The sequence below is a fragment of the Anguilla anguilla genome, chromosome 14 (assembly GCF_013347855.1).
Source record: "Anguilla anguilla isolate fAngAng1 chromosome 14, fAngAng1.pri, whole genome shotgun sequence".
Lineage (NCBI taxonomy): Eukaryota > Metazoa > Chordata > Actinopteri > Anguilliformes > Anguillidae > Anguilla > Anguilla anguilla.
The window spans coordinates 26842350-26868954 of record NC_049214.1 but is presented as its reverse complement, the minus strand read 5'-3'; the positions used below and the strand labels follow the sequence as shown (position 1 = coordinate 26868954).

The 26605-nt window shown below is 39.8% G+C and overlaps 3 protein-coding genes and 1 long non-coding RNA gene across 5 annotated transcripts in view; 1 reads left to right on the top strand and 3 right to left on the bottom strand.

Annotated features, from left to right (window-relative positions):
* Positions 1-592: 592 nt before the first annotated feature.
* LOC118213320 (cystatin-C-like) lies at positions 593-3999 on the bottom strand. The gene is made up of 4 exons (XM_035392188.1): positions 3747-3999; positions 2427-2572; positions 1920-2021; positions 593-1750 (listed from the first exon to the last, which is right to left on the bottom strand). Exons 1-4 carry the CDS (start codon positions 3838-3840, stop codon positions 1667-1669), a joined length of 426 nt encoding a protein of 141 aa, XP_035248079.1. The 5' UTR covers positions 3841-3999; the 3' UTR covers positions 593-1666.
* Positions 4000-5914: 1915 nt separating this feature from the next.
* Positions 5915-6239, top strand: LOC118213321. The gene is made up of 3 exons (XR_004762391.1): positions 5915-5980; positions 6150-6154; positions 6218-6239. It is a non-coding gene; the product is annotated as an uncharacterized LOC118213321 (long non-coding RNA).
* A 2177-nt stretch (positions 6240-8416) lies between these two features.
* LOC118213319 (cystatin-SN-like) lies at positions 8417-11960 on the bottom strand. The gene is made up of 4 exons (XM_035392187.1): positions 11541-11960; positions 9742-9893; positions 9224-9325; positions 8417-9055 (listed from the first exon to the last, which is right to left on the bottom strand). Exons 1-4 carry the CDS (start codon positions 11770-11772, stop codon positions 8969-8971), a joined length of 573 nt encoding a protein of 190 aa, XP_035248078.1. The 5' UTR covers positions 11773-11960; the 3' UTR covers positions 8417-8968.
* Positions 11961-19347: 7387 nt separating this feature from the next.
* il11ra (interleukin 11 receptor, alpha) overlaps positions 19348-26605 on the bottom strand; it is a 41674-nt gene continuing 34416 nt past the window's right edge. For both annotated transcript variants that reach the window (XM_035390556.1, XM_035390554.1), the window contains exon 12: positions 19348-24847. The gene's annotated coding sequence lies outside the window, so the exon portion shown is untranslated. The remainder of the gene's footprint in view (positions 24848-26605) is intronic.

The window sequence follows — 26605 nt, the reverse complement described above, 5'->3', positions numbered from 1 at the left end:
GGGCCAAATCAAGAAAATTATTTCAGTATTTCAATTACTCTCAAATAATACAGTCATGAGTTTGTCCCTGATATTTTTTCCAAATGAACAATTGGCAGGTCATCTCCTTAAGCATCTAGCCAACTTTTCCAATGTACTTTTCATATTTGTGGATTGTATAGAATGTGTTAAACATGAAATTACTTATTGTGTAGAATTTTTAGCATTTATTACTCAGCCAATTTAAGAGAGTGAATGAATGGACATAAAATGTAACTTATAGTCTGCAACTAAACATTTATTTGAAAAAAAAGCTTATGGTTATGTATATTGGTAAACACTTCACTTTTAAATGTTCTTTAAGACAACCATTTTCATTTACAGTCCTTTGTATAGCATGCAAGCATGAGTTTTCCAGATATCATCTGCAATAAAACAATAGAATGTGCTTTATGTCCACCAGAGAAGCTGTGCAGTATGGTGAATGTAGCATCTTTCTGATATACATTATGTTTGTTAGGTGTGTGCACGGCAAGTCTCAAGATAATTTTGCTGAAATTTTACACACAACAAGTCCTGATACCCAGTGAAGTAAAACCAGCACAACTCAATCTTTGGGCACTTTAAGAAAATGTTTTTTATTTATTTTTCATTTTAAAGGGTACAATTTATTTTTTGTCATTCTTCCCAGTCGTAAAAAGAGTTTTCCAGTATAACTCTTCGAGCATGAGACCAGCAGTAGTTTGAGGAATAATAGGATCATAATTATAATGGAGTTTTACTGCCATGTAATTTTTTAGGTCCCTGCAATGTTTATTGCCTGGTGGATAATATGGCCAAAACAAGACAGCATTGTGAATATTTCAGAACAGGCACTTCATACCATTGCCCCTGAAAATCATACCATGATGAATCATGTGTAATGAATATCTTCAATGGTAGAATATGTTGAAACTGGCAGTGTTATCAAGTCTAGGATTTGGCTATAGCATGTGTCCTTTAACATAACGATTTGACTTGATTCTAAAAAATCAAATCGTTCTTGTGCAGAGATGAAATCTCCCATAGCAAGCCATGACAGTTGGCTGTTGACATAACCTTTCCATGCAGTCATTTAGGGCCACAACCGTCCTAGGGCCACACAATTCAGTTCCTCTTTTTTTTTGCAACACATATTAATTGTACAGTATTCACCCCCAAAGCTAACTAAGGTTATAAATCTGTGTGAAAAGAGAGAATATTTCAATAAGACTATTCAGATTCATCCTGCCGAAGCATGGAAGCAAAGTCATCTTTGTTTTTCAATGGACTGCCATAAGCGAGTGAGCTAATTCATTCAGCCGTTAAGTAGTATGTGATTTACGCTGGAGAATCTTGAAGTCAAAACAATACTGTTGTCTAGGGCCACCGAAACTCTAGGGACAGCTCTGCATGAATGCCCCCCCCCCCCCCCGCCCACACACTTGTGACAAAGAGCCCAGTGGTAGATTAGCATTGAAACCATTGTACCCTTTTCACACTGAACCCATATTCTGATCTTATCATGACCAATATTTGCTAAGAAACTGGAAAAAATAAGAAATGAGAAGCACCACATCTACAATAATATTTTGCTGCTTCCAGCCAGTCTACAAAAGCAGTCTATTTTAAAAAATGTCCTTGTGGATCCAAGGTCATTGCAAGGTCATTACTCGCAGGAGGGCTGAAAAAAGCCATATGTGTCATCCCGAGGATCGAAAGTAACTTCAAAGTTACATTTTCGCTGCCACATCTGCAAAAATAAATAAATCACTTTAAAATAAATGCAAAAACATATTTTGATGAAGTAATCAAAAAAAAAAAATATTACATTTTATAAAAAACAATTTGTACATTATTTAATTGTACATTCATATATTAGTGTTGATATTCTGATCTATTTAAATTTGCACTTAAATTACCTTTCTTTCCAAAACACAGGATTCCAGGTCAGGACCTTCAGATTCAGGGCATTTTGTCTTTCCAATCACAGCATCTATCTTGTAGTTTATCACGTTTGTAACCTATCATTTTAAAAACAAGAGACACATTAAGCTATTGCATGATACTTAGAAAATGTGTTACAATCAAAAATGAGACTACACAGTAGCATGAACAAGTGTACGCTTTAAGGAGCCTATCCCAGCATGCAGTGGGCAAGAGGCAGGAATACACCCTGGACAGTTTGTCATTCCATTGCAGGGTCCACACAACATTCACTCACACATTCATACGTGACTGTGGAAGGAGACAGGCATACTTGGTGGAAAGCCACGCCAACACGGGAAGAATATGCAAACTCCACACAGAAAGACCCTTGGCTGGAATTTGTACACGGTACCTTTTTGCCGTCAGGTGACAGCGCTATCCCAATAGTACGTTCGCTAAGAACAAGTGTCTAGACTTACATGCATACATTATTACATTACCCGGTACTCAGCAGATGTGACACTGAGAAGTCTGAAGTCTGATTCGGATCTTTGGTTGAAGTCCTCCACTGCTTTCTTGGCCACGCGCTGGACTTCAGCGCTGTGAGGATGTAGTTTATATGATCCACCGAGAGGTTGCTCGTCCCCTGTAAAATGTTACATTCGCAAATATGCATTATGTCTCGAGTAAATGCTTTTAGGATTTCCTTCAGATTGATCACACACAAAGAGGAAAAGAAAACCAGAAGTTGAGACAACTGTGGCAGTTTGATCAGGTGAGGCACAATTAAATATTGTGATGACTTTGCACAAAAAGTAAAAGGACAATGGTCAGTAGCATGCGGTGTCATACCGTAACAATAGCAAGCTGCTGTAAACGGCTATCGGCAGACAATCATCCTAGCTACCATTACTGTATTCCTTGAGCAACCTTTCCCCTACAGCTAGCTAGGTAACCAATTCTGTATACATGCACTTATTCCACCAACATCAGGCAGTTAAGAAGTCAGTATTGATTTCTAAGTCAGCAACAGATCTCGCAGTCACATAGTGAACTATAATAGTAAACTATTTGCCACTAGCCCTACACAATGCTGCCATAACAATGACATGACACTATCCACAACCAGCTACAACAGAGTATTTCAGCTCATGAGAACCATCATACAGCATCATCGTAATTCATAAAACTGTTGTTTTGAGATTTGCCTTGTACAAATTGATAGTACGCCATTATATGACAGAATGTTTTTGCATTTAGCCAGCTATTTGATGATGTGCCGCAACTGCCAATTTGACTTTCTGGGTTTCTCCATAATTAATTTTATATTCGTAAATTGTTGAGATCATTTTAAAATATTAGAATAAATCAAAAAGTAAGTTCTTCATCAGGCATGTTATATTACACATTTTCCTGGATTATCAGTGGGTCATTGTGCTGTAATTGACGGAATGCAGACAATTTATATTTCAACCGGATAAAGCCAACCTATTGTATCTAAACATTCACTTGATCTGCGTCGAAAGTTCTGCTGTTCTACAGTAGGCCTATCATGTCTGTACTAGCTAATTACCTTGAAATAATCTCTGAAAAATAGAGCTTGACAATATTAACTCATGGCTGACTTCTTAAAATGACGGGCTAAATTTATGATTAAAGGTCTCTCTTGGTTTGTATATGAGATTCTAGGACTAGCATATACTGACTTGCGAGATTTGTTGTTATAAGTCTATAAAAACACATTTTGAAAAAAGTTTATGTTGCTAACAAAAACCGGACTTGTAGCATAGCTCCACAATGACAGACCAAACTCAACTTACTTGTTGTTACGGTAAATTCTTCCACTGGCTGGTCCCCGTTTGAAATACAAAGCGAGGAAGTTAGCAAAAGGAGCGTAAAAGCGTGGAGACCCATCGTACCAGCAGTCCGTCGTCTGCACAGGGAACGCGACTGAATTGAGGCGGCCTGTATTTCAGCCCAGGAATTTTTTTACCAACCCGCGAGGTGCACTCCTTTCCCTACACTGAGAACGGTATGTGCTGCGCCAATACATCCACACAAAAAGGGAGTTTCTTTATAGGCTGCCGAATTAGCCCTAGAGTCAGCACACACTGAGTCACAGAGTAGCCACTCCCTGCAGAATTCACAGAAGCTGCTTGAACCGCGAAAGCCACTTACCGCCTTAATGAGCCCCCATTGTTTATTAGTGTTAATTCATTGGGGGGTATTACATGCATGATGCTGTCTGTGTCAGAGGACCTGAATCTGACTAAATAATTCGTTTTCACTTGCCCACCATTGTAAGATTCACTCTTTGTCCTTGAAACTGACAGAAGCACAGTTGAGGGGCAATATTTGTTATCAACCCGTGTTACTTAAGTGTGCCAGCTACTCAAAATCTTGAAGCAAGCATTTTATAACCCTATAACCATTAGCTATTTATATAACAGTCTGTCCAATTTTTTTTCTTTTTGTTCTACTGCTGTTCCTTAAAGTATGACCTAATGTCTAGAGTCTAGGTCTTGTCATTTTTCCTCATTTCTCACACCACTCCCCATCAGGTGAGCAGCAGCCAACAGAGTTAAAATGAGTTGGTTGGCTGTATGCCTTTATGCTCAACCTAACCTAATTAGGATTGTTACAGATTGTTACGTGTGTGTAGACTGTTAGCTTTCATTTGTATTTACATCCATACCGGGTGATCCGTGCAGGAATTACAGCCATTTTTTATACATAGACAGTTCTCTCCACCACCATCATCAAAACACCAAATGAGAGAATATCTTTTGGAAGGATGGTGTTTCATCCCTCTAGTTTCAGAGACTTGCAGAATCTAAGCCAAGGCACACTGAATCTGTTCTGGCAGCTCGTGGTAGCCCAACGGCTTACAAAGACACTTTACGGTGGTTTTTCCTTTAATTGGTTACCCGTCTAAATATATACACACAGTATACAACATCTCATTAAAAAAAAAAACACGTTTTCAACGTACAAAAATGCCAAGTTACTCAAAAGTATTGATATCAAAATGACGCCAAGTTACGGTACTACAAACAATACAGGCTATCTTGCCTCACCAAAATTACAAAAGATGTATTCCAAAGCAATGCTCCCCAATATTTCCTCAATTCTTTCAAGTCACTTGGCCCTGTGTTTTGTAATCTTTTTTTGCATGACATTTTACAATGTCATGCAAACTTTGTGTCAGATCAAAGTGTCAAATGATTGCCTCATGGAACATTCAAATTCATGTAGAAAACTGCTGGTGAGTAACTACAGGAAGCACATTTCTCCAGAAAACATGTTTATACTTGCTTCTGAACTGAATTTCAGTAAATATACAACTTATTGTATATTTGCTACGTACAAGAAGTACTGCATGTAAAATACATATTGTACATACATACACAGAGAACTTCTTTATCCCCATGGGGACATTTGCCTGGCAGCATGTTACATTCACATTTACGAACACACACTTATACAAAGAAACATACTATCATTCATGCAACAGAAAGGCTGGGCAGCGAAATACATACATACCAATACAAATTGGACATATACACGCCTATTCAATCAATCTTGACTGTGAGAAAGCCATCCACACATCCATGTTTGGCCTGCCCATGTAGTGCATGCTTATACACACAGGGCCAAGTGATTTGAAAGAATTGAGGAAATATTGGGTAGCATTGCTTTGGAATACATCTTATGTAATTTCGGTGAGGCAAGATAGCCTAACTTGGCGTCATTTTGATATCAATACTTTTGAGTAACTTGGCATTTTTGTACGTTGAATACGTGTTTTTTTTTATGAGATATCATTTCTTTTTGCAAAGCGTTTTATTATGAGAGTGAGAAATGCGAAGTGACCCTGTAATGTAGTATTGGCATAATTTAGCAGGGACTGCTTACATCTGGGCTGCTCAAGCCTGTTCCCGGAGATCTACACTCCAACTCAGACAAAGCACACCTCATTCAACAGCTGGAGATCTCGTTCAACTGCTATTTAGAATCAGACGTGCCAAATTAGGGTCGAAATGAAAACATACAGGTAATAATAATAATTTGTGTAGTATTGGTATAATTTAGCAGGTAATAATAATAATTAGTGTAATATTGGTATAATTTAGCAGGGACTGCTTACATCTGGGCTGCTCAAGCCTGTTCCCGGAGATCTACACTCCAACTCAGACAAAGCACACCTCATTCAACAGCTGGAGATCTCGTTCAACTGCTATTTAGAATCAGACGTGCCAAATTAGGGTTGAAATGAAAACATACAGGTAAGTAGATCTCTAAGAACAGGGCTGCCCTGTTTTGCATCATTTCTGATGGCTTCCATCATTTTCATTCTTCCTCGTCCCATGTTGACCTGTATCAAGGACATGAGTATGTAGATATTTCAGTTAGATTTTTGATGAAGCCTGCTCAGAAGTCTTGGAAAAATTACATTGGATAAACAAATGTTTTCCAGCAGGTTCTTATGTTTGTGGAGAGTACTGAAGTGTAGCTTATTTTTCTGTAAGATGTTACAAATGTTTGTTAGATTGGGTACACTACAATAAGTACATGTTGTAATTTAAACATGAAATAAAACCAATCGATTTTCTTTTGTTTCATTTGGTAATTTTTACCCAGCTTGTTACAATCTTTGTCATTTTTAATACTGTATTTATAATAGCTGAAAAACCTAAAATACACTACATTTCAATTTGCTCTTCCATGTTTAAATTATATATAGTGAGCTCCATGAAGTTCGGGACATTATTATGTTTAAAGACATTTTTGCTTGATTTGGATCTGTACTCCACAATTGAAATCTAACAATTCACAAGTGCACATTCACAGCTTTTATTAAAGGGTATTTTGGTTACAAGTTGTAGTAATGACTTATCCTCATAATAGGCTTCCTTGAATTTCATTGACGCAACTACAAATGTTGTAATTTTGATAGAGTGAATCCAAAGTGTATGAAAATACCCTTAAATAATATCTGAGAATCCGCATATAAATTGTTTGATTACAAATAAAACATGACAGAGTAAAGGGCCAAATCAAGAAAATTATTTCAGTATTTCAGTTACTCTCAAATAATACAGTCATGAGTTTGTCCCTGATATTTTTTCCAAATTAACACCAAGCTCATCATTTTTTGTGTCCACCTATATGAAAATAAAATCAGACATTTTTTTAACAAACTAGCAAGTGATATTTTTGATTCAATAAATACATCCAATCACTGTATAAGGAAAAAGTAAATACACATACAGTAATTCAAGAAAATTGACATTTTTATGTTTTAAAACATCAGTACCCTAGTTGTGTGAAAACTAAAGCCTGATTTGTATCCTCAAAAAGTACTGCAAAGACAATGACATTAAAAATCCTCACAGAATGTAATTGGCAGGTCATCTCCTTAAGCATCTAGCCAACTTTTCCAATGTACTTTTCATATTTGTGGATTGTATAGAATGTGTTAAACATGAAATTACTTATTGTGTAGAATGTTTAACATTTATTACTCAGCCAATTTAAGAGAGTGAATGAATGGACATCAAATGTAACATATAGTCTGCAACTAAAAATTTATTTGAAAAAAAAAGCTTATAGTTATGTATATTGGTAAACACTTCACTTTTAAATTTTCTTTAAGACAACCATTTTCATTTACAGTCCTATGCATAGGAGTGAGTGAGTTTTCCAGATATCATCTGCAATAAAACAATAGAATGTGCTTTATGTCCACCAGAGAAGCTGTGCAGTATGGTGAATGTAGCGTCTTTCTGATATACATTATGTTTGTTAGGTGTGTGCACGGCAAGTCTCACGCTAAATTTGCTGAAATTTTACACACAACAAGTCCTGATACCCAGTGAAGTAAAACCAGCACAACTCAATCTTTGGGCACTTTAAGAAAATGTTTTTTATTTATTTTTCATTTTGAAGGGTACAATTTATTTTTTGTCATTCTTCCCAGTCGTAAAAAGAGTTTTCCAGTATAACTCTTCGAGCATGAGACCAGCAGTAGTTTGAGGAATAAGTGAGGTAACTGTTGATTACTACTGGAAAAATAGGATCATAATTATAATGGAGTTTTACTGCCATGTAATTTTTTAGGTCCCTGCAATATTTATTGCCTGGTGGATAATATGGCCAAAACAAGACAGCATTGTGAAAATTTCAGAACAGGCACTTCATACCATTGCCCCTGAAAATCATACCATGATGAATCATGTGTAATGAATATCTTCAATGGTAGAATATGTTGAAATTGGCAGTGTTATCAAGTCTAGGATTTGGCTGTAGCATGAGTCCTTTAACATAACGATTTGACTTGATTCTAAAAAATCAAATCGTTCTTGTGCAGAGATGAAATCTCCCATAGCAGGCCATGACAGTTGGCTGTTGACATAACCCCTTCATGCAATCGTTTAGGGCCACAACCGTCCTAGGGCCACACAATTCAGTTCCTCTTTTTTTTTTTTTGCAACACATATTAATTGTACAGTATTCACCCCCAAAGCTAACTAAGGTTATAAATATATGTTTGAAAAGAGAATATTTCAGACTATTCAGATTCATCCTGCCGAAGCATGGAAGCAAAGTCATCTTTGTCTTTCGATGGACTGCCATAAGCAAGTAAGTGAGTTAATTCATTCAGCCGTTAAGTAGCATGTGATTTACGCTGGAATCTTGAAGTCAAAACAATACTCTTGTTTAGGGCCACCAAAACTCTAGGGACAGCTCTGCATGAATGCCCCCCCCCCCCCCCCCCCCCCCCGCCCACAAACTTGTGACAAAGAGCCCAGTGGTAGATTAGCATTGAAACTATTGTACCCTTTTCACACTGAACCCACATTTTGATCTTCTTATCGTGACCAATATTTGCTAAGAAACTGTAAAAAAAGAAGAAATGAGAAGCACCACATATACAATAATATTTTGCTGCTTCCAGCCAGTCTACAAAAGCAGTCTATTTTAAAAAAATGATTGATTTATTTTTTTTTTGAGTCCTCGTGGATCCAAGGTCATTGCAAGGTCATTTCTTGCAGGAGGAATGAAAAAAGTCATATTTGTCATTCCGAGGGTTGAAAGTAACCTCAAATTTACATTTTCGCTGCCGCATCTGCAAAAATAAATAAATCACTTCAAAATAAATGCAAAAACATATTTTGATGAAGTAATCAAAAAAAAAAATATTACATTTTATAAAAACCAATTTGTACATTATTTAATCGTACATTCATATATTAGTGTTGGTATTCTGATAAATTTAAATTTGCCTTTAAATTACCTTTTTTCCCAAAACACAAGATTCCAGGTCAGGATCTTCAGATCTAGGGCATTTTGTCTTTCCAATCACAGCATCTATCTTGTAGTTTATCACGTTTGTAACCTATCATTTTAAAAACAAGAGACACATTAAGCTATTGCATGATACTTAGAAAATGTGTTACAATCAAAAATGTGTAGAGACTACACAGTAGCATGAACAAGTGTACGCTTTAAGGAGCCTATCCCAGCATGCAGTGGGCAAGAGGCAGGAATACACCCTGGACAGTTTGTCATTCCATTGCAGGGTCCACACAACATTCACTCACACATTCATACGTGACTGTGGAAGGAGACAGGCATACTTGGTGGAAAGATACGCCAACACGGGAAGAATACGCAAACTCCACACAGAAAGACCCTTGGCTGGAATTTGTACACGGTACCTTTTTGCTGTCAGGTGACAGCGCTATTCCAATAGTACATTCCAATAGTACAAGAACAAGTGTCTAGACTTACATGCATACATTATTACATTACCTGGTACTCAGCAGATGTGACATTGAGAAGTCTGAAGTACTTCTTTGATTTGGAGCTTCGGTTGAAGTCCTCCACTGCTTTCTTGGCCACGCCCTGGACTTCAGCGCTTTGAGGATGTAGTGTAAATGAACCACCGAGAGGTTGCACGCGCCCTGTAAAATGTTACATTCGCAAATATGCATTATGTCTCGAGTAAATGCTTTTAGGATTTCCTTCAGATTGATCACACACAAAGAGGAAAATAAAACCAGAAGTTGAGACAACCGTGGCAGTTTGATCGGGTGAGGCACAATTAAATATTGTGATGACTTTGCACAAAAAGTAAAAGGACAATGGTCAGTAGCATGCGGTGTCATACCGTAACAATAGCAAGCTGCTGTAAACGGCTATCGGCAGACAATCATCCTAGCTACCATTACTGTATTCCTTGAGCAACCTTTCCCCTACAGCTAGCTAGGTAACCAATTCTGTATACATGCACTTATTCCACCAACATCAGGCAGTTGAGAAGTCAGTATTGATTTCTAAGTCAGCAACAGATCTCGCAGTCACATAGTGAACTATAATAGTAAACTATTTGCCACTAGCCCTACACAATGCTGCCATAACAATGACATAACACTATCCACAACCAGCTACAACAGAGTATTTCAGCTCATGAGAACCATCATACAGCATCATCGTAATTCATAAAGCTGTTGTTTTGAGATTTGCCTTGTACAAATTGATAGTACGCCATTATATGACAGAATGTTTTTGCATTTAGCCAGCTATTTGATGATGAGCCGCAACTGTCAATTTGACTTTCTGGGTTTCTCCATAATTAATTTTATATTTGTAAATTGTTGAGATCATTTTAAAATATTAGAATAAATCAAGAAGTAAGTTCTTCATCAGGCATGTTATATTACACATTTTCCTGGATTATCAGTGGGTCATTGTGCTGTGATTGATGGAATGCAGACAATTCATATTTCAACTGGATAAAGCCAACCTATTGTCTCTAAATATTTACTTGATCTGAGTCGAAAGTTCTGCTGTTTGTACTTGGCGGCTCTCCCAAATGGAGAGCGGAACTTTCCTATCTGACGTAAGCGCATGTAATGCCCTATTTCAGAAATGGTCTGGCCTCCTGATTTAAAATAACAAAAGCGTGCCATCTTTTTAGAGCTGCACAAGAAATATACTTCTCTGATATATACATGTATGCCTTTTGCCACTTTAAGCTTGAGCCTTGAGGCAGGAATTCGTTTTTTAAAGAATATATATTTTTACCAATTACCATAATGTTGCTCTGATTGACATGTATATGTCTTCGTTGATATATTGTGTTGGCTATGAACTAACACCACAGGAATTTATCATTAGTCATTCTCCACAAGAACACTCATCAGTCATTCTATTTAGCACTCTTCTTTTTTGTTTTATTTCTGGAGTGGTTGAACCCCCCCAAAAACAACTAAAGATCTTTAAATTCAAGACACTTAAGCTTTGATCGCGAGCACTGATCGATGTACAGTAGGCCTATCATGTCTGTACTAGCTAATTACCTTGAAATAATCTCTGAAAAATAGAACTTGACAATATTAACTCATGGCTGACTTCTTAAAATGACAGGCTAAATTCATGATTAAAGGTCTCTCTTGGTTTGTATATGAGATTCTAGGAAGAGAATATACTAACTTGCGAGATTTGTTGTTAGTATATAAAAACACATTTTGAAAAAGTTTATGTTGCTAACAAAAACCGGTCTGGTAGGCCTACTATAGCTCCACAATGACAGACCAAACTCAACTTACTTGGTGTGGTAAGTTCTTCTTCCACTGGCTGGTCCCCGTTTGAAATACAAAGCGAGGAAGTTAGCAAAAGGAGCGTAAAAGCGTGGAGACCCATGGTGCCAGCAGTCCGTCGTCTGCACAGGGAACGCGACTGAATTGAGGCGGCCTGTATTTCAGCCCAGGAATTTTTTACCAACCCGCGAGGTGCACTCCTTTCCCGAAAATGAGAACGGTATGTGCTGCGCCAATACATCCACACAAAAAGGGAGTTTCTTTATGGGCTGCTGAATTAGCCACAGAGTCATCACACACTGTGAGTCACAGAGTAGCCACTCCCTGCAGAATTCACAGAAGCTGCTTGAACCGCGAAAGCCACTTACCGCCTTAATTAGTGTTAATTCATTGGGGGGTATTAAATGCATGATGCTGTCTGTGTCAGAGGACCTGAATCTGATTAAATAATTTGTTTTTACTTGCCCACCATTGTATGATTCACTCTTTGTCCTTGAAACTGACAGAAGCACAGTTGAGGGGCAATATTTGTTATCAGCAGCCAACAGAGTTAAAATGAGTTGGTTGGCTGTATGCCTTTATGCTCAACCTAACCTAATTAGGGTTGTTACAGTCATTTTCCAAGGGTGATTTTTTTTAAATCAGTACTGCAATTATTTTTATAGTTTAATCCTATTTGTGCTTTTCTTTTCCCCAAATCTAGGTATTTATTGCTATAAGTTTTAAACAAATAATCATTCATCTTATTAATAGCGTACATGGCACATGGTGCCAAGCAGTGACTCATATGGACAATATTGGCATGGTGCCATACACATTAATGATCATGCAGGAGAATGAAACTACTCTGTGTGATCAGCAATGCCAGCTCACAGCAGAAAGGTCCCAGGTTCGAATCCCAGCCGGGGTCTTTCCGTGTGGAGGTCACATGTCCTACCCGTGTCCATATGGGTTTCCTCCAGGCACTCCGGTTTCCTCCCACAATCCAGAGACATAACAGGTTAGCCTAATTGCAGCATCTAAGTTGCCACCGGTGTGACTGTGTGTGTGTGAATGGTGTGTGTGACCTGAGATGAATGGCTGACCTGTCCAGGGTGTGGTTTCTGCCTCTTGCCCAATGCATGCTGGGATAAGCCGCAGCTCTCCCAGGACCCTGGCCAGGAATAAACAGGTTAGATAATGGATGGATGTGTGATCAGATACTGACCAAAATGTCCACGTGTGGACAGGTGTCTTGGACTTGTCGCCATTGGATGAAGTTCAATAATTCTATCAATAATTCATTGACCATAGCATAGCCATTCCACCGCTGGAGGATCCAGACAGATAAAATGGCTGGAAGTGAGGTTGCCAAGCAGAGAGTCTGTGCAGCAGTGTAAGGTCTGTCTGGCAGTCTATTATCAGGGCCTGGAATTTGACGTCACCAATTACCGGAAACCAGGAAGCCAGGCTAAGTGAGGCATGCGTATGTGTGGAACGGCCGATGACCAGCCTGGAGAGACTGACATCGATTAGGCAGTCTGGGCTTGGGCCACAGGCATGGGCAGGAACACTGTCCTTTTAACAACACAATTTCACAGCCAACCTATTCCATGTCAGGTTTTTTTTTTTTTAAATCATATTTTGTATATTGAATATCTTGCTTTTTATACTGTTCAATTTTAGATAAAATGTATGCAAAGAGCAAATTTTCCCAAGCCTCGCATTTGTTACCTTTGTCTGTTAAGATAACTAAAAAACTTTGAGGCTGTGATTGTGTGTCGTTATGTAATATAAGGGTTGGTTGAACGTGTAGGCATTTCTTGTGTGACAGCATTCTGCACTTGGGTGTACCTACAGATCTACCTACAGCAGAGAAACCGTCATCAAAACACCGATCATATTATATAATAGTGTTTCATGTACATAGTAATTTAGATTTTTGGTTTTGGAGACTTGGATATTTTTTTATCCATTTCTTTCAGAACAAAAGCCATGTATTGCTTTTTAAAAATATACACTGTATGACCAAAAGTATCTGGATACCTCTTGGTCTGAGGCTGTTTTTCATGGTTTTGGCAAAGACCCTTAGTTCCTGTGAAAGCAGATCTTAATGCAGTGGCATTTTAGATGATTCTGTGCTTCCAACTTTGTGGCAAGTTTGGGGAAGGCCCTTTTCTGTTTCAGCATGACAATGCCCCCGAGCACACAGCGAGGTCCACATAGAAATGGTTTTGTCGAGGTTGGTGTGGAAGAACTTGACTGGCCTGCACAAACCCCTGACCTCAACCCCATCCAACAGCTTTGGGATCAATTGGAAAGCCAAATGTGAGCCAGGCCTAATCACTCTGATGCTTTTCTGTCCAAATGGAAACAGATCCATGCAGCAATACTCCAGCTTGTAGTATTAAGCCTTCCCTGAACAGTGGAAGTTGTTATAGCAGCAAAGAGAGGACCAACTCCACATTAATGCCCATAGTTTTGGAAGAGAAGTTGGATGTCAGGTGTCTACATACTTTTGGCCATATAGTGTATTTCTCCCATAGCTAATTATAACACTACTTAGTTCTCCAATATCTACACTTTTACAAAAAATATTGTATTATTATTAAGTCTACTATTAAGTCTATGTTCACATTTGCATGGCTTGCAGCGTCATTGTGAAATTATATTGTCACAATATCTCCTTATAGGATTTACATTGTGCCATAATTTAAGCATAAATTTAGGGCCAGTCCTCAAAGATCTAGTATGGTTCAAATACATACCCTTTCAAAAACGTGTTTAAATGTATTAATTATCTTAGCTTTTAAAATATATTGGTTGTTGAACAAAATCTTGCAGGAGGAAGATCAATTGCAGAAATATAGATAATTTACACATTTACATCAGGAAGCGCAGATGGTTCAATGGAATTAAGGACTTGAAGTAACTGCTCAATTAGGTCACATTTTAAACAGATTTAAACAGCCACACCCCATGCTTTCAGTAATTAAACACAGAAGAACAATATTGTTGAACAGGTCGTAGCAAAGTCAAGAGCCAAGTCTTAAAATGCTTGTTTCCCATGATTGCAGGTCACAGCAATTATCTAGCAGTTGTAAACACGAACCTAAGCAATAATTGTGTCTGAAAATAGTTTATGTATTTAAATGTAAACCAGGGAGGGGTGGGGGGGGGGGGGGGGGGGGGGGGGGGGGGGGGGGGGAGGTGATTCCCATGCGGGTAAGGCTTGGTCAAATCAACACACTTTCGGGCCGCATCGTCACCGATTTAATGAGATTTAGCATGCTCATTTAGACTCACAAGAAACCCCTGGAACCGAAATTACACTCGTCTCGGATCCTTAAGGGAAATATGGGCTAACAAAGTTTGTGCAAATTAGCGCAACTTCATGACTTTGACTTGCCAATATCGACATTAATATAAGTCATAGATAAATGGTTCATGTCATTTTAAAGGACTGTCCCATCTCTGTATGTTAAATACAAATTATGTTCACCTGAAAATTACAGGTAACAGAGTTATGAGTAATTATAATCTTGGAAGTTGATCTATGAAAGTAAACCTACTTTTCAAAATGAATCAAATTTTATTCAAACTTAGGTTACATCATCAAAGCCTCCAAAAAATTTGGTTCTGGGTTTTTGAGTCATTGCCTCTTATTTGGGTATGGTATGATAATGATCAGTGCTGACAGACATATTCAGACACATGCAAAATTTCAATGCACTGCCTTCTTGATGTGATGAAGTTAATAAGCAGTATCTTTCATGTTCCTCCAAAACAAAACAAATGGTTGCAAGGTACTAAAATAAAAAAAGTCCACTCAGCAAAAAAACCAAAGCAATATAGAAGAAAGAAAAGGGAAAACAGTTCTGAAGGATACCGTGAAGGTTACCCATGTGGAGTTGCAACTGAACTAAGACTAAAATACAAAAACAAAAAAAAAACAAAAACACAGGGAGATCATCAAAACTTGTAGCTTGGAAGGTTACATCCACTCAGGGAGAGCATGAATCATCATCCAATCAGAGAGCAAACAAGAAAACAGTCCAACTGAAACATCAAAAAGGAGATGAAAAAAAAATTACTTGCAGAAATAAGAAACGCCCTAGCATTATACTCTCAATTTCTGCTCCTTCAGAGCTTTTGATGCAAGGAATGTGTGTCTGCTCGAGATTGTGTATGTCCATTTTAGTTGCCATGACTGCTGTAACCACCACTAGTACAAATTGGTGGTCCGTCACAAGTGTATCACGGCACTATGGGAACAGGTACAATGGAGATGGTCCATCACAATGCAGATGTCCGATCTCAATTCACATTACATTACATTAGATTCATTTGGCAGACGCTTTTATCCAAAGCGACGTACAAAAAGTGCATTTCATGGCCATAGACAACTGCTAAACATAGGTTCAGTAAGGTACAATACTTATTTTGTACAGCTAGTTCTAGCCAAGAACACAGTTCACACAGTGAACACTATACTGACCTAACCTCTACAAAACAAACTAGGCAGAAGAATAAGCTACAGTATTAGGACAAATACAAATTACGAAAAAGTGCTGGGATGGGGCAACATGTAACAAGTGACATGAAAGGGGGGTTTTTTTAATTTTTTATTATTATTTTTTTTTTAAAGAGTGAAATATACAGCGTGGTGGTGGTTAGTCTAGGTATAGTCTGAGGTAATAGGTAATTCTCCAGTGCTGGGCACTGTCTCTTCAATACCAATTATTACAGCCACCAATTATTATCATATGCTACCACAATATAACCTCTGATGCTTGCAAAGTCAAGTGACTCCTGAAGTGAGCTCATATCAAGAAGGGCCTATCAAGAAGGTAGTGCATTGAAATTTTGCATGTGTCTGATTATGTCTGTTAGCACTGATTATATTCAATAACACTGTTAGGACTTAGTAATGTGATCACTACAGATAAGTAATGATATTTAGGCAACAACTCAAAAGCCCAAAGACCAAATTTTCTGGAGGACTTGATGACATCATAACCTAACTGTGGTGAAAATTTGATCCATATTGAAATATGTTTCTTTCGTAGATAAACTTTCAAGATTACAATAATTGATAAATGACCTTAAAAATAACATTAAAAACATTTCTCTATTACCAATATTAATGTACTGTAGATATGGCTAAGTCAATATGTATATGGATAAGCCAAAGTCATTATCAGCTAATTTGCCACAACTTAATTATCCGATATCTCATAATATCTCGTAATAATGATGGGAGACAAATGTAATTCCGGCTCCTAGGGTTTCTTATAAGACCAAACAAGCGTGCCAAATTTAATTAAAATCTGTGATCCAAAAGTGCGTTAAATTGACCTGGAATTACCCATTCATTCAACATAACTGGTGGGCTGCAGGGTAAATAGAAGAGGTGGATGGCCACATGCATTTTTGGGGCTGTTTCTGCAATTTTCCAAATTGGGGGGGGGGGGGGGGAACAAGATGCTTGGGAGGTCATGTTCCGCAGTGCGTAGGATTACTGACCCACTTACAGGTCCAAACCATGTGGCCAGGTGTTCGATTCTGTGCCACACCATCTTCTGTTCTGTGACCCCTTCTCTGTGGATCCGTTTTCACGTCTTCTACAAAGTGGAAGACTTGCTGTCTGCACAACCGTACAGCACAGAGCACAACCGTTTGCTAGGCTTTATGGGAACTTTTTCAGTGAGGTGCTTAAATTATCCATTAGAGGGCAGTGTGTCCTTATTAATACAATGACAGAACAGAAATCCAGCTGCTTGTACATAGGTCACCGGAGTTCTCGTTAGAAAGAGGCGCCCAGTGAAGTTGCCTACTTCGATCCCCCATCAGAACTTCTCACGTCAGCTCAGACAAAGCTCTGCTATTAAGCCCATTTTTTTAAGGGCTCTGTTAATCAAATTTCTTCAGATGCAAACAACATCCTTTATTTTTCATGAAGTGGCCAGGCAATTTCCTCAAACGTACATGTTGATAATATTAAGGTGGAAATTAAATTCTCAGCCTACCTGGTGTAATGAAAATTTATATCCTCCCACACAGTTTCTTTTCATCCCTCATACCTTTCTCCTCTCCCAAATCCTGTAGTGGGAATGATGCAGTATGCAGAACATTCTAGTTTTATTATGATGTGTTGTCACTTCTAACATGGTTCTACAGGTTGAGCAAGGTTTTTTCTCATTTAAAATATCTTTAAAGCCAATTAACACTAGTTGGAAGCAAACCACTGCTTTTAAATACGTAGAGACGGCAAAAACTTTTTAGATCTGCTTCAGATCTTGTCACCCATTTTTAATGCAGATTGTAGACACAGGTATGGTTGTTTGTAATGCTTCAGGTACACATCTTCATTCCTTTTTGATTTCAGTGTGTTTGTAAAACAAGGTAAGAGCAGTGTATAGAGGCATTATCACATGTATACATCCTTCCACTGCACATAATCCAGAAGTTGTGCGGTTTTCCTTGAGGAATAGGTATATATAGCACACTTACTAGGGGTGACATAGCTCAGGAGGTAAGAGCGGTTGACTGGCAGTCGGAGGGTTGCCGGTTCGATCCCCCGCTCTGGGCGTGTCAAAGTGTCCCTGAGCAAGAAACCTAACCCTTAATTGCTCCCAATTAGTTGATTGGTACCTTGCATGGCAGCCTTTCACCATTGGTGTGTGAGTGTGTGTGAATGGGTGAATGAGAGGCACCAATTGTAAAGCGCTTCGGATAAAAGCGCTATATAAATGCAGTCCATTTACTTACTGTTTAACTGGCAGAACTTAAGTGTAACCAGAGTTTAACCAAATGCTTTAAGGTTTACCATTTTACACTCTATAATAAGGATATGTACACAGTAAAATGCCCAGTGCTAATTAAACTAACAGAGCACATATGAGCCCGATGGGAACCATATGTACTCTGTAAGAGTTGATTTAACACGGAACATTTTACTGTGTGCGGTCAACACAATCTGTATCTATTCAACAAAGAAATCCATCTATATTTGTCACCCAATAACGGGGGAAGGGGAATTTGTTTGTCTCACACCGTTATCTAATAAATGCATCTATCTAATGTAATATTGTGAGCAACACATTTCCGTTGCTTCATTAAGCTAATTGGGTTCATGCTCACTTTTTTCCGGTCATATCCTTTTCTGAGGCAGACCTTGGCAGAGCTTGGGAAGAATAACATATCTGTGCGAAACACATCATTGTACATTTCCAAAAAGGGAATTCAGGTTTAGAAACAGCCTTACTCCGAGATATTTGATTGCTCGCTGGGTACCATTTTACAGGATGGTTAATCCTAACCTACCATATGGATTAGGGAGCCTAGAGAAATATATTTTACTCAGAAGACTAGAGATTTGAAACACTTTTTTTTTCTTCTCTCTAAATTAATTGGTCTAAATCATCTCTTTCCAGATCATCTATGGTAGTGCCCTGCTTTGACATTGTGTCAAGTGGTCAAAAACTGTACATGCAGTAATTTGTCTCTCCCTACAATATAAAATCCACAGTGTAAACAAATATATAATATATATAACAGATATAATTTTGCATTAAGGAGGAATATAGGGAAACCATCATAACACCACAGGCATATGCCATAGGCTTATATTTAATTCTTGGACTGCATTGCACTGAATTTAACAAGTTACCAAAATATAGAAAAAACTTAATATTTTTGTCAAACTCCAAGCAATTTGGCTATACTACAACTGTCATCAGAACTGATCACACAAAGACCTCAGTGAGGCAAAACTGTTGATCCTCATGTTTACTGCTGAAATTAAATTCAACTTGTAAAAAACACAACTTACAAGTACATGATAAAATAGCATTTATTTCACATAAGTACAAATACAAACACGGATAGTTACAAAACAGCTTATTCCTTATATAGTCGTACACATATAGTCATATAGTAAGCATACTTATTGTCACTTAAAATGGGCTCATTTTCTGCTCCATTTACAAAAATAAAAAGTGTTGTGTCAAAGGTAAACACCCAAGTGCTACTCACCCTTGGGCGTGTACCATTCATGGAGCCAATGAGCAGCCATCATGTAGCTAGCTGACACAAAATATTCTCACAATGTTACTGGAATGTTCTGTCAATGTTGTAGCATTGCCACTACAGTACATGGCAACAACACTGTGAGAGCGTTTTGTGGTAACTGGGTAGCTTCTGACCAACAATATACAATTTCCTCAATTTTCAATAAAAGACAAGGCAACTTGGGACTTTTCCTCATCAATACTAAAGTATGGATACAATTTTAAAGTAGCCCTACAAAAACGATTCATTTTGAAATGAATTTTATGTATAAGTCTAAAACAATGTTTCATATATACACTGTTGACAAAAATTCCACTCTTGACCCAGTTCAACAAACCATACAGAGCAACACACTTTTGTTTTCTTTAATTTTTTACTTTTAGTGTTTGTGTTGGAGTGTCTATCATTCGATAAGAAAGGTCAAGTCTCAATCTGATTTAAAGTTTAATTAAACTAGCCTGCATATTTCACTTGTATTATCTGTCTGTACGTGGAGCATCTGAAGGATAACCTGAATGTATTTTTTTTTTCCTGCAGCCTTTGGCTTTGAAATCAGTTCAACAGAAACGAAATGGCCACCCAAAATAACCACAGCAACCATGCCTTGCTGAGTCTGGTCCTGTACAAACAAGAGAGCGTACGCAATCCAACCATTGTGGTTTCGTTGAGTCACCTACTACAGAGCACTTGACACATCACAAAGAAACAAGCGGTAGAAAAGGAAAGAAGATCTTGTTTGTTTTGGAATTCCTCTCTGCGCTATGTGGACCCGACCAGGCCGGCGTTTTCCCACCAATCCGTGGCCGTCATCGCCACGGTCGTCCTCCCTGCTATACGGGACGGCACCGTAGACCGTTCTCACGAAACTACGCTCTCCGCTGCACCACCGTCGACAGGACCACGCCTGCTCGGCTTCAACAAGACAGCTTTTAAACCGCAAGCGCCGTCTATTTCTGGAAATTATATAACAGGTCGTTGAGACGCATGCCTTGTGCCGTAAATGATGCTTACCGTGTCCGAGTCCAACACTAATTCAATGGGAAAGTTGAATGAAAGTTAAATGAAAGTTAAGCACAAAGTTGAGCAAAAAATTATGCCTTAAAACAACGATAATCAAATTCAATCCGCAATTATTGGCAGGTGGTTTATGAACTATCCGCAACTCCCCCATAGCTAGTTCCGACAAATTAAGCGCAGTTCTTTCTCTGCTGAAATCTACAGCACAGCAGGTGTAGCTGCCAACAGAAAACCATCTTCAAACCTGTTCAAACTTAAGCCTGTTAAAACCTTCACACATTATCCGTGTGTCCTTTCCGACAACAACAAAAAAACCTTTCGAGCAACTTACCCAAGTTCTATTAGCATTCACATGTACTTTAATGTACTCGCATGTAATATATGTCAGCCTTAAAACACTACCGTTTGTATAAAAAAATGTTTTGAACCTAAATTTGAATGATATACAAGCAAAATAAGTCTCCTTTTCTAAAACATTACCCTTGGATAAAAAATAATTAAAAAAACATACAGACAGCCAAGACAAATAGTGTAAACTTGAATGTTTACATTTCAAGTCCACATAGCAAGACATTTTCTGGTAATTGATATGCACCCGTTAATGGCTTGGCAGCCTATATAGAACTCAAACTGACATTTGATATCATTCTTGAGTAAATTCTTGAGAAAAAACTGTTGCAGATTCATGCCTTCCTAATGTGTGCATTCACACTGTTACAGTATATACAAGAATGCATATATTTTATTGTATTGAGCACTATCTGATAGAATATGCAAATGTCCATACAAATTCATGGAACATCTGTGCATTTGTTGGGTTTCAAAAACTTGCACTTGAAAATTGATGAGAGAATTCTACCAGTTCGTTCCAAACCGCCAAAAAGAGAAGACCAGATTTAAAAAATGACACTAAAATAGTGGCAGCAAAAACTACAAGAAATGTCAGTGTGAATAAACTCAACTTTTACCGTTCTGAAGTAAAAAGAATGTCAGAAAACAGGAGTCTCACCAACTCGAGCACAATCCAAAATAATGTAAATGGGATTTACAATCTCAAACTCTGCTATTCAAACAGAACCTATGTCAAAATCCTGGACACTCAAGAACTCGAGAACTTTCCAACATTATGTGAACGGGATTTATAATCTCAAACTCTGATCCAAACAGAATGTATGTCAAAATCCTGGAGGCTCAAGAACCCGAGCACTTCTCAACATTTAGAGTGTGTGAATGGGATTTATAATCTCAAACTGTAATCCGGGCAATAAAAACGGGCAATAAAACAACAGCAAGCGTACACAATGTGAGACATGCTGGGGTGATGCTGTGGATTCCGGCTGCAAGCTTCAATGCTGGTTCATACCTCTACAAGCAAATGCTTTAACTAAGGACAAATGTTCAGAACTGCAGCTTTATCAAACATGTAGGTATGTATGTATGACACCATCAAAGAAACCACTGGGCTCCTTAAATTATTAGGAGCAGAAAGCATTTAACATTCATCCTAAATGTGTTTGATTGTACAGTATTTGTAGCGCTGCAAAAAACGCGTTTACTGCAAAAGCACCCCGTGCACCATAAAAAAAACTAAATAACTGATTGCAAGCACGTTCGTCCCTCTTCAGTTCTTCTCTTCTCTCGTACTTACAAGACCTCGTTATAAAACTACACCCGAACACATCCACCAGCAACTACATTATGTCCCCAAGTGCTTTTAACCGGTCCTTACAAACTTACAATCCTGAAAAACCGCAGGCCCATATATTAAACTGTGCATGCTGGGCAAAAATAAATCTCTAACCGAGTGAATGTGTTGTGCATTCATGAACCAGGAGCACAGTTTCCTCATGGCTATCCATGGCATCGGTCCTGAACAGTATTTCCAGGGCAACTCTCTCCAAAAAAATGTTGGTCTTAAAATGATCTCTCTGCTGATACATGAGGTTTCAATTCAGTACTTTCTTTAAATCAGAAACGCATCCTAATTAGGTTTTGTGCACAATTTATGATTTTATGTTCCGATTACAGAAATATGTTTCACGTTTATCCATTATGTTCCTATCTGGACGTTTTAAACAAGTCGTTTACTCAAGGATTCTGGGTGTCAGTCACATGCGGTTAGTCTGAAGATCTTCTAGGTGGGCGAAAGACAGACATCTTGGGAAAAAAAAAAGTACTAATGGAAACATTGCATGGTCCATAAGTCAACAGCAAGAAAACATTTCAGTCTTCCATTCTCTAATTTACTCACATATAAATTCCTAAAGCCTCATTTAGCTTGTTTTACGCTTTTCTAATAAAAAATAAAAAATAAAAAATAAAAAAATAAAAAATAAAAAAGCGCTTATGCTACATGACTGGGGCAGAGATTGTTGTAAGCTTAACATCACTGCATGTGTACATGTCACAGAGGTTATGTGGGGTCATCCATTCGAGAGATCAGTCATTTTACACCAACGGAAAAAAAAATAAAAATATATATATATACAGATATATATGTTCATACAAACTAAAATACCTTTTCACTTGTAGGTTAATATAATATACATAGCAAAGTTTAAAGTGATTATCATACCTATGTCTGGATGGAGAGCTCTGGCTGGGGAAACATGGTAGATTGGTTCGGATACAATGCAATATTTTTACAGTATCTTTTAACGTTACAGCACCTCACAGTTTAGAGGAACGTATAATAATTATGTCAAAATCTGTGTATTCTATGCATATTCTATTTCAAATAGCGAATATGCCCAAACTTGAATGATCTATCGTGATTTTATACTCTCTGGAGTTCTAAGAAAAGCACCCTCTTAATTTAAGAGACTTGCGCAGACATTTTAACGGACCGGGTAACAGCCTGAGAGGAACAGCGAACAGCAGACGCTGTGGCAGCCATTACAGTCTAGTTGGCTGTCGGGTTTCACTGCTTATACATAGATTCTCACAACATATCTTTTAAACAAATGGTTGCAGACAATAATTTCTGACACTGATTCAGAGAGAAATGAAAGCAGGTGGTGCAAACTGCACCCTGAATATTTGGGTGAAATAATTATTTTCGCATTGACACAAACATTAAGATAATGGCAGCTCTGTCGGACCTTCTCTTTTCTCAATTCGAATTGTGTCCTCTTGCAGAAATTCCAATGGTCATGTGGTGACAAGCCCTTTGGGAAAAGACTTACTTTGACATCTTCTGGTCATGTGATGTGACCCTTGTGAGTCATCCATCCAAGCGACGGTTTTGAAATAAAATCACACTCTTCTCATCAGGCCCTTTGTTAAAAGTCGGAATCGTTGAGTGAACGTAAATCAGCCGATGAACCCGACGTAAGTTCCTAGTTTTTTTTACGGAATTTAAAACTAACAGGGACCCGCGGTGACGTTTTTCTCACCTGTCCCGCCAAAGTCCGTTGGGGCGTGAAGACGACGACGACGACCTTCCGTTCGTCTAAACCGAGCCCTCCGCGAGTTAGGACGGGAGGAGCGCTAGGAGGAGGTAAAGAAAAGAGATTTCCCCCTAACCCGACCTTCGGACCGTCCGACTTCACGCAGAACGCGTCCGGGCGGGGCTCGGGGGTTCTCCTGTGGCACGGTAAAAATGAGGCCTTATTCCTGCTCGCGTGTCCGCCATCGTTACAGTAACCTCTCGCTTCCTTCTCGCCCCAGGACAGATAGCAGCAGCCTGTCGGCAAGCCTTCGCTCGATTCCCATTTCTCTAAACTCCAATATAAAAATAAACGTGTGTCCGTAATGCCCAAAACACTGCTCTCTTTTGACAAATATTGACGAACGTCATCCTTTCACAGCGGTCCTGTAAAGAGTCACTCAGTGAAATGTTGAGCGGACCATTTTCTATAAATGTGTATTCAGATTTTTTTTTTAAAAATGAAAAATACAAAAACTAACCAAGAACCAAGAGCAATGTTCTGTTTTTTTTTTTTTCTTTCTCGGTTCAGGTCAGTCTGTGAAGCGAATCCACGAAAGTGATCCGATTTCTTATCCGTTGTTTGCGCTAAAGAGGCTGTACAAGTTCACAGTTCGCACAAAAAATAAAAAATAAAAAATCCACTGGAAGGGGTGGACCCTCGAATAGCAGCCGCGCGGCGCAGGAACCTGGTGGACTGTGGGTAATTTCTGCCCCGATTGCTGGCAGTGGTAGCGCTCCCCTTTCAGGACACCCAAAGGGAGATGGGGGGGGGGGGGGGGGGGGGCTGCTTACATTGGAGTGCGCCAATCCGGGCCATCTGGGAAGAGCAGAAGAAAAGACAGTCGCTTAGAGAGGTATAAATCATCGTTAATTACAACCTGCAGCCGGCTGAGCAAGATTACAGGCTCGCAGACGGAGGGAAGGCTTCACAAACATGGCCTGCACATTTCTCGCTCTGGCACAGACTCCAGCCATGAGTTTGTTTATGTCCTAGGGCTGGTTCCTACTGGGCAGGGATAGGCAACTCCCTGGTAACTGGCGATCTCCCCAAATTCTCTGTCTGCAGCAGACGAGTAGCGCCAGTTAAGCTAAGCAGCACGCGACATGAAATGGTCGATCGAATGAACCCCGGTTTGGGTCCGAACGGTTCCCACCCAATCGCCTGCCGAGCTGCACGTTCTGAATGGTGTCCGTGGTCTACATAAGGAACGGGGAGGGAAAACCGCCGAAACCGTCTGAAGGAGCCCAGCGCTCGCTCTTCAGCCGCCGGAACGCGCGGAAATAAAAACCGCGACCCAAAGAAAACGAAGAGGGATCCACAAAAAACATGGCCGTGGCCTCCGACCCCGGGCCGTCGCCGTGGCGACCCGAGAACATAAAGTTCCAGGAGACCTTGTCGACGGGGTGACAGAAAAGCTGCCACCGCTCCGGGGGGATGGGGGAGGGGGGCTTTCAGAGGCCCACGCACCCCAAACGTGACTCAACGAAATGCCATCCAAGATCCAAAGGGGCCAGATGACCGCGTTGACGGGGGGCGGGCCCAGGAACATGATCTACGCGACGCGCTAAGAGCTGATCTGAATACCTGCTGTGAGTCACACAAGACCCCAAGGCTTAGAAGGGGACAGCTGATGCAGTCCTGCATTGAAAACACGGGAGGCCCTGAACACTAAAGGTCTACACATGAAAGGCCTGAAAAACAACCCAGCGGACAATAGAGGGATCTGGGATTAAGTGTCCATCTCTGAACTTAAACACCTGTGAGAGTAAAGTGTCTGATCAAAATGGCCACCTTCTTAGAGCTCTGTGTTACTGAAGAACATGGAGGCTGTGCACATACCCCATGGGTAAAGAACTAGAGCTAGGTTGTTATAGCTACCTGACAGCCCTCGGAGAGCGAGCTGGTCTGAAGCCAGAAATCCCCCCGTGACGGGTATAAATAGCTGCCTGGCACCTACTTGAAGTTGTACGCAGACAACCTGGCAACCACGGGGAGAAAAATACACACAGCCGGAGAGAGGCTGCATCCACTTCACAAATGTTTATGTGACACCACTTACGGGTGCAGCCCAAACAGGACCTTCTTCCCAGTTTGCACAACGTGTTCCCACAATGTTCCGTCGATGCTGTAACACAGCCACAACCTGGCGGCAATGCCGCGGGGAACGTTTTGCGTCAGCCGGGGGTCGGCAGGACCTCTTTACTCAGGCGGCCCCCGGGAACGTCGAGGAGGCGTGCGGAATTAGCGCCGCCCGTTACCGCGACGGCAGCCCCCTGCCGCTCAAGTGCAGTGGAACGTCGTGTTCTGTCCGTTAGACTGTCAGCCCGTGAGCCGTCGCAGCGCGCCCGGCAACCAGGGCGGCCGTTTCCAGGAAGCTGGAGAGCCCCTGGCGAGGCTCCACCGTCACGTGACCTCCGTAGGTGCTAACTGTTCTCGAAGGGGGAGGGGGGGGGGGGGGGGGGGGGGGGGGGGGGGGGAGGGCAGTCATTCCAGGAAGGCCCGGGGTCGCACGGCCTGGCAGGCCACTCGCCATTAAAGTGCCACGCCCGTGTCGTGGGTTTCTGCGGACCCAGG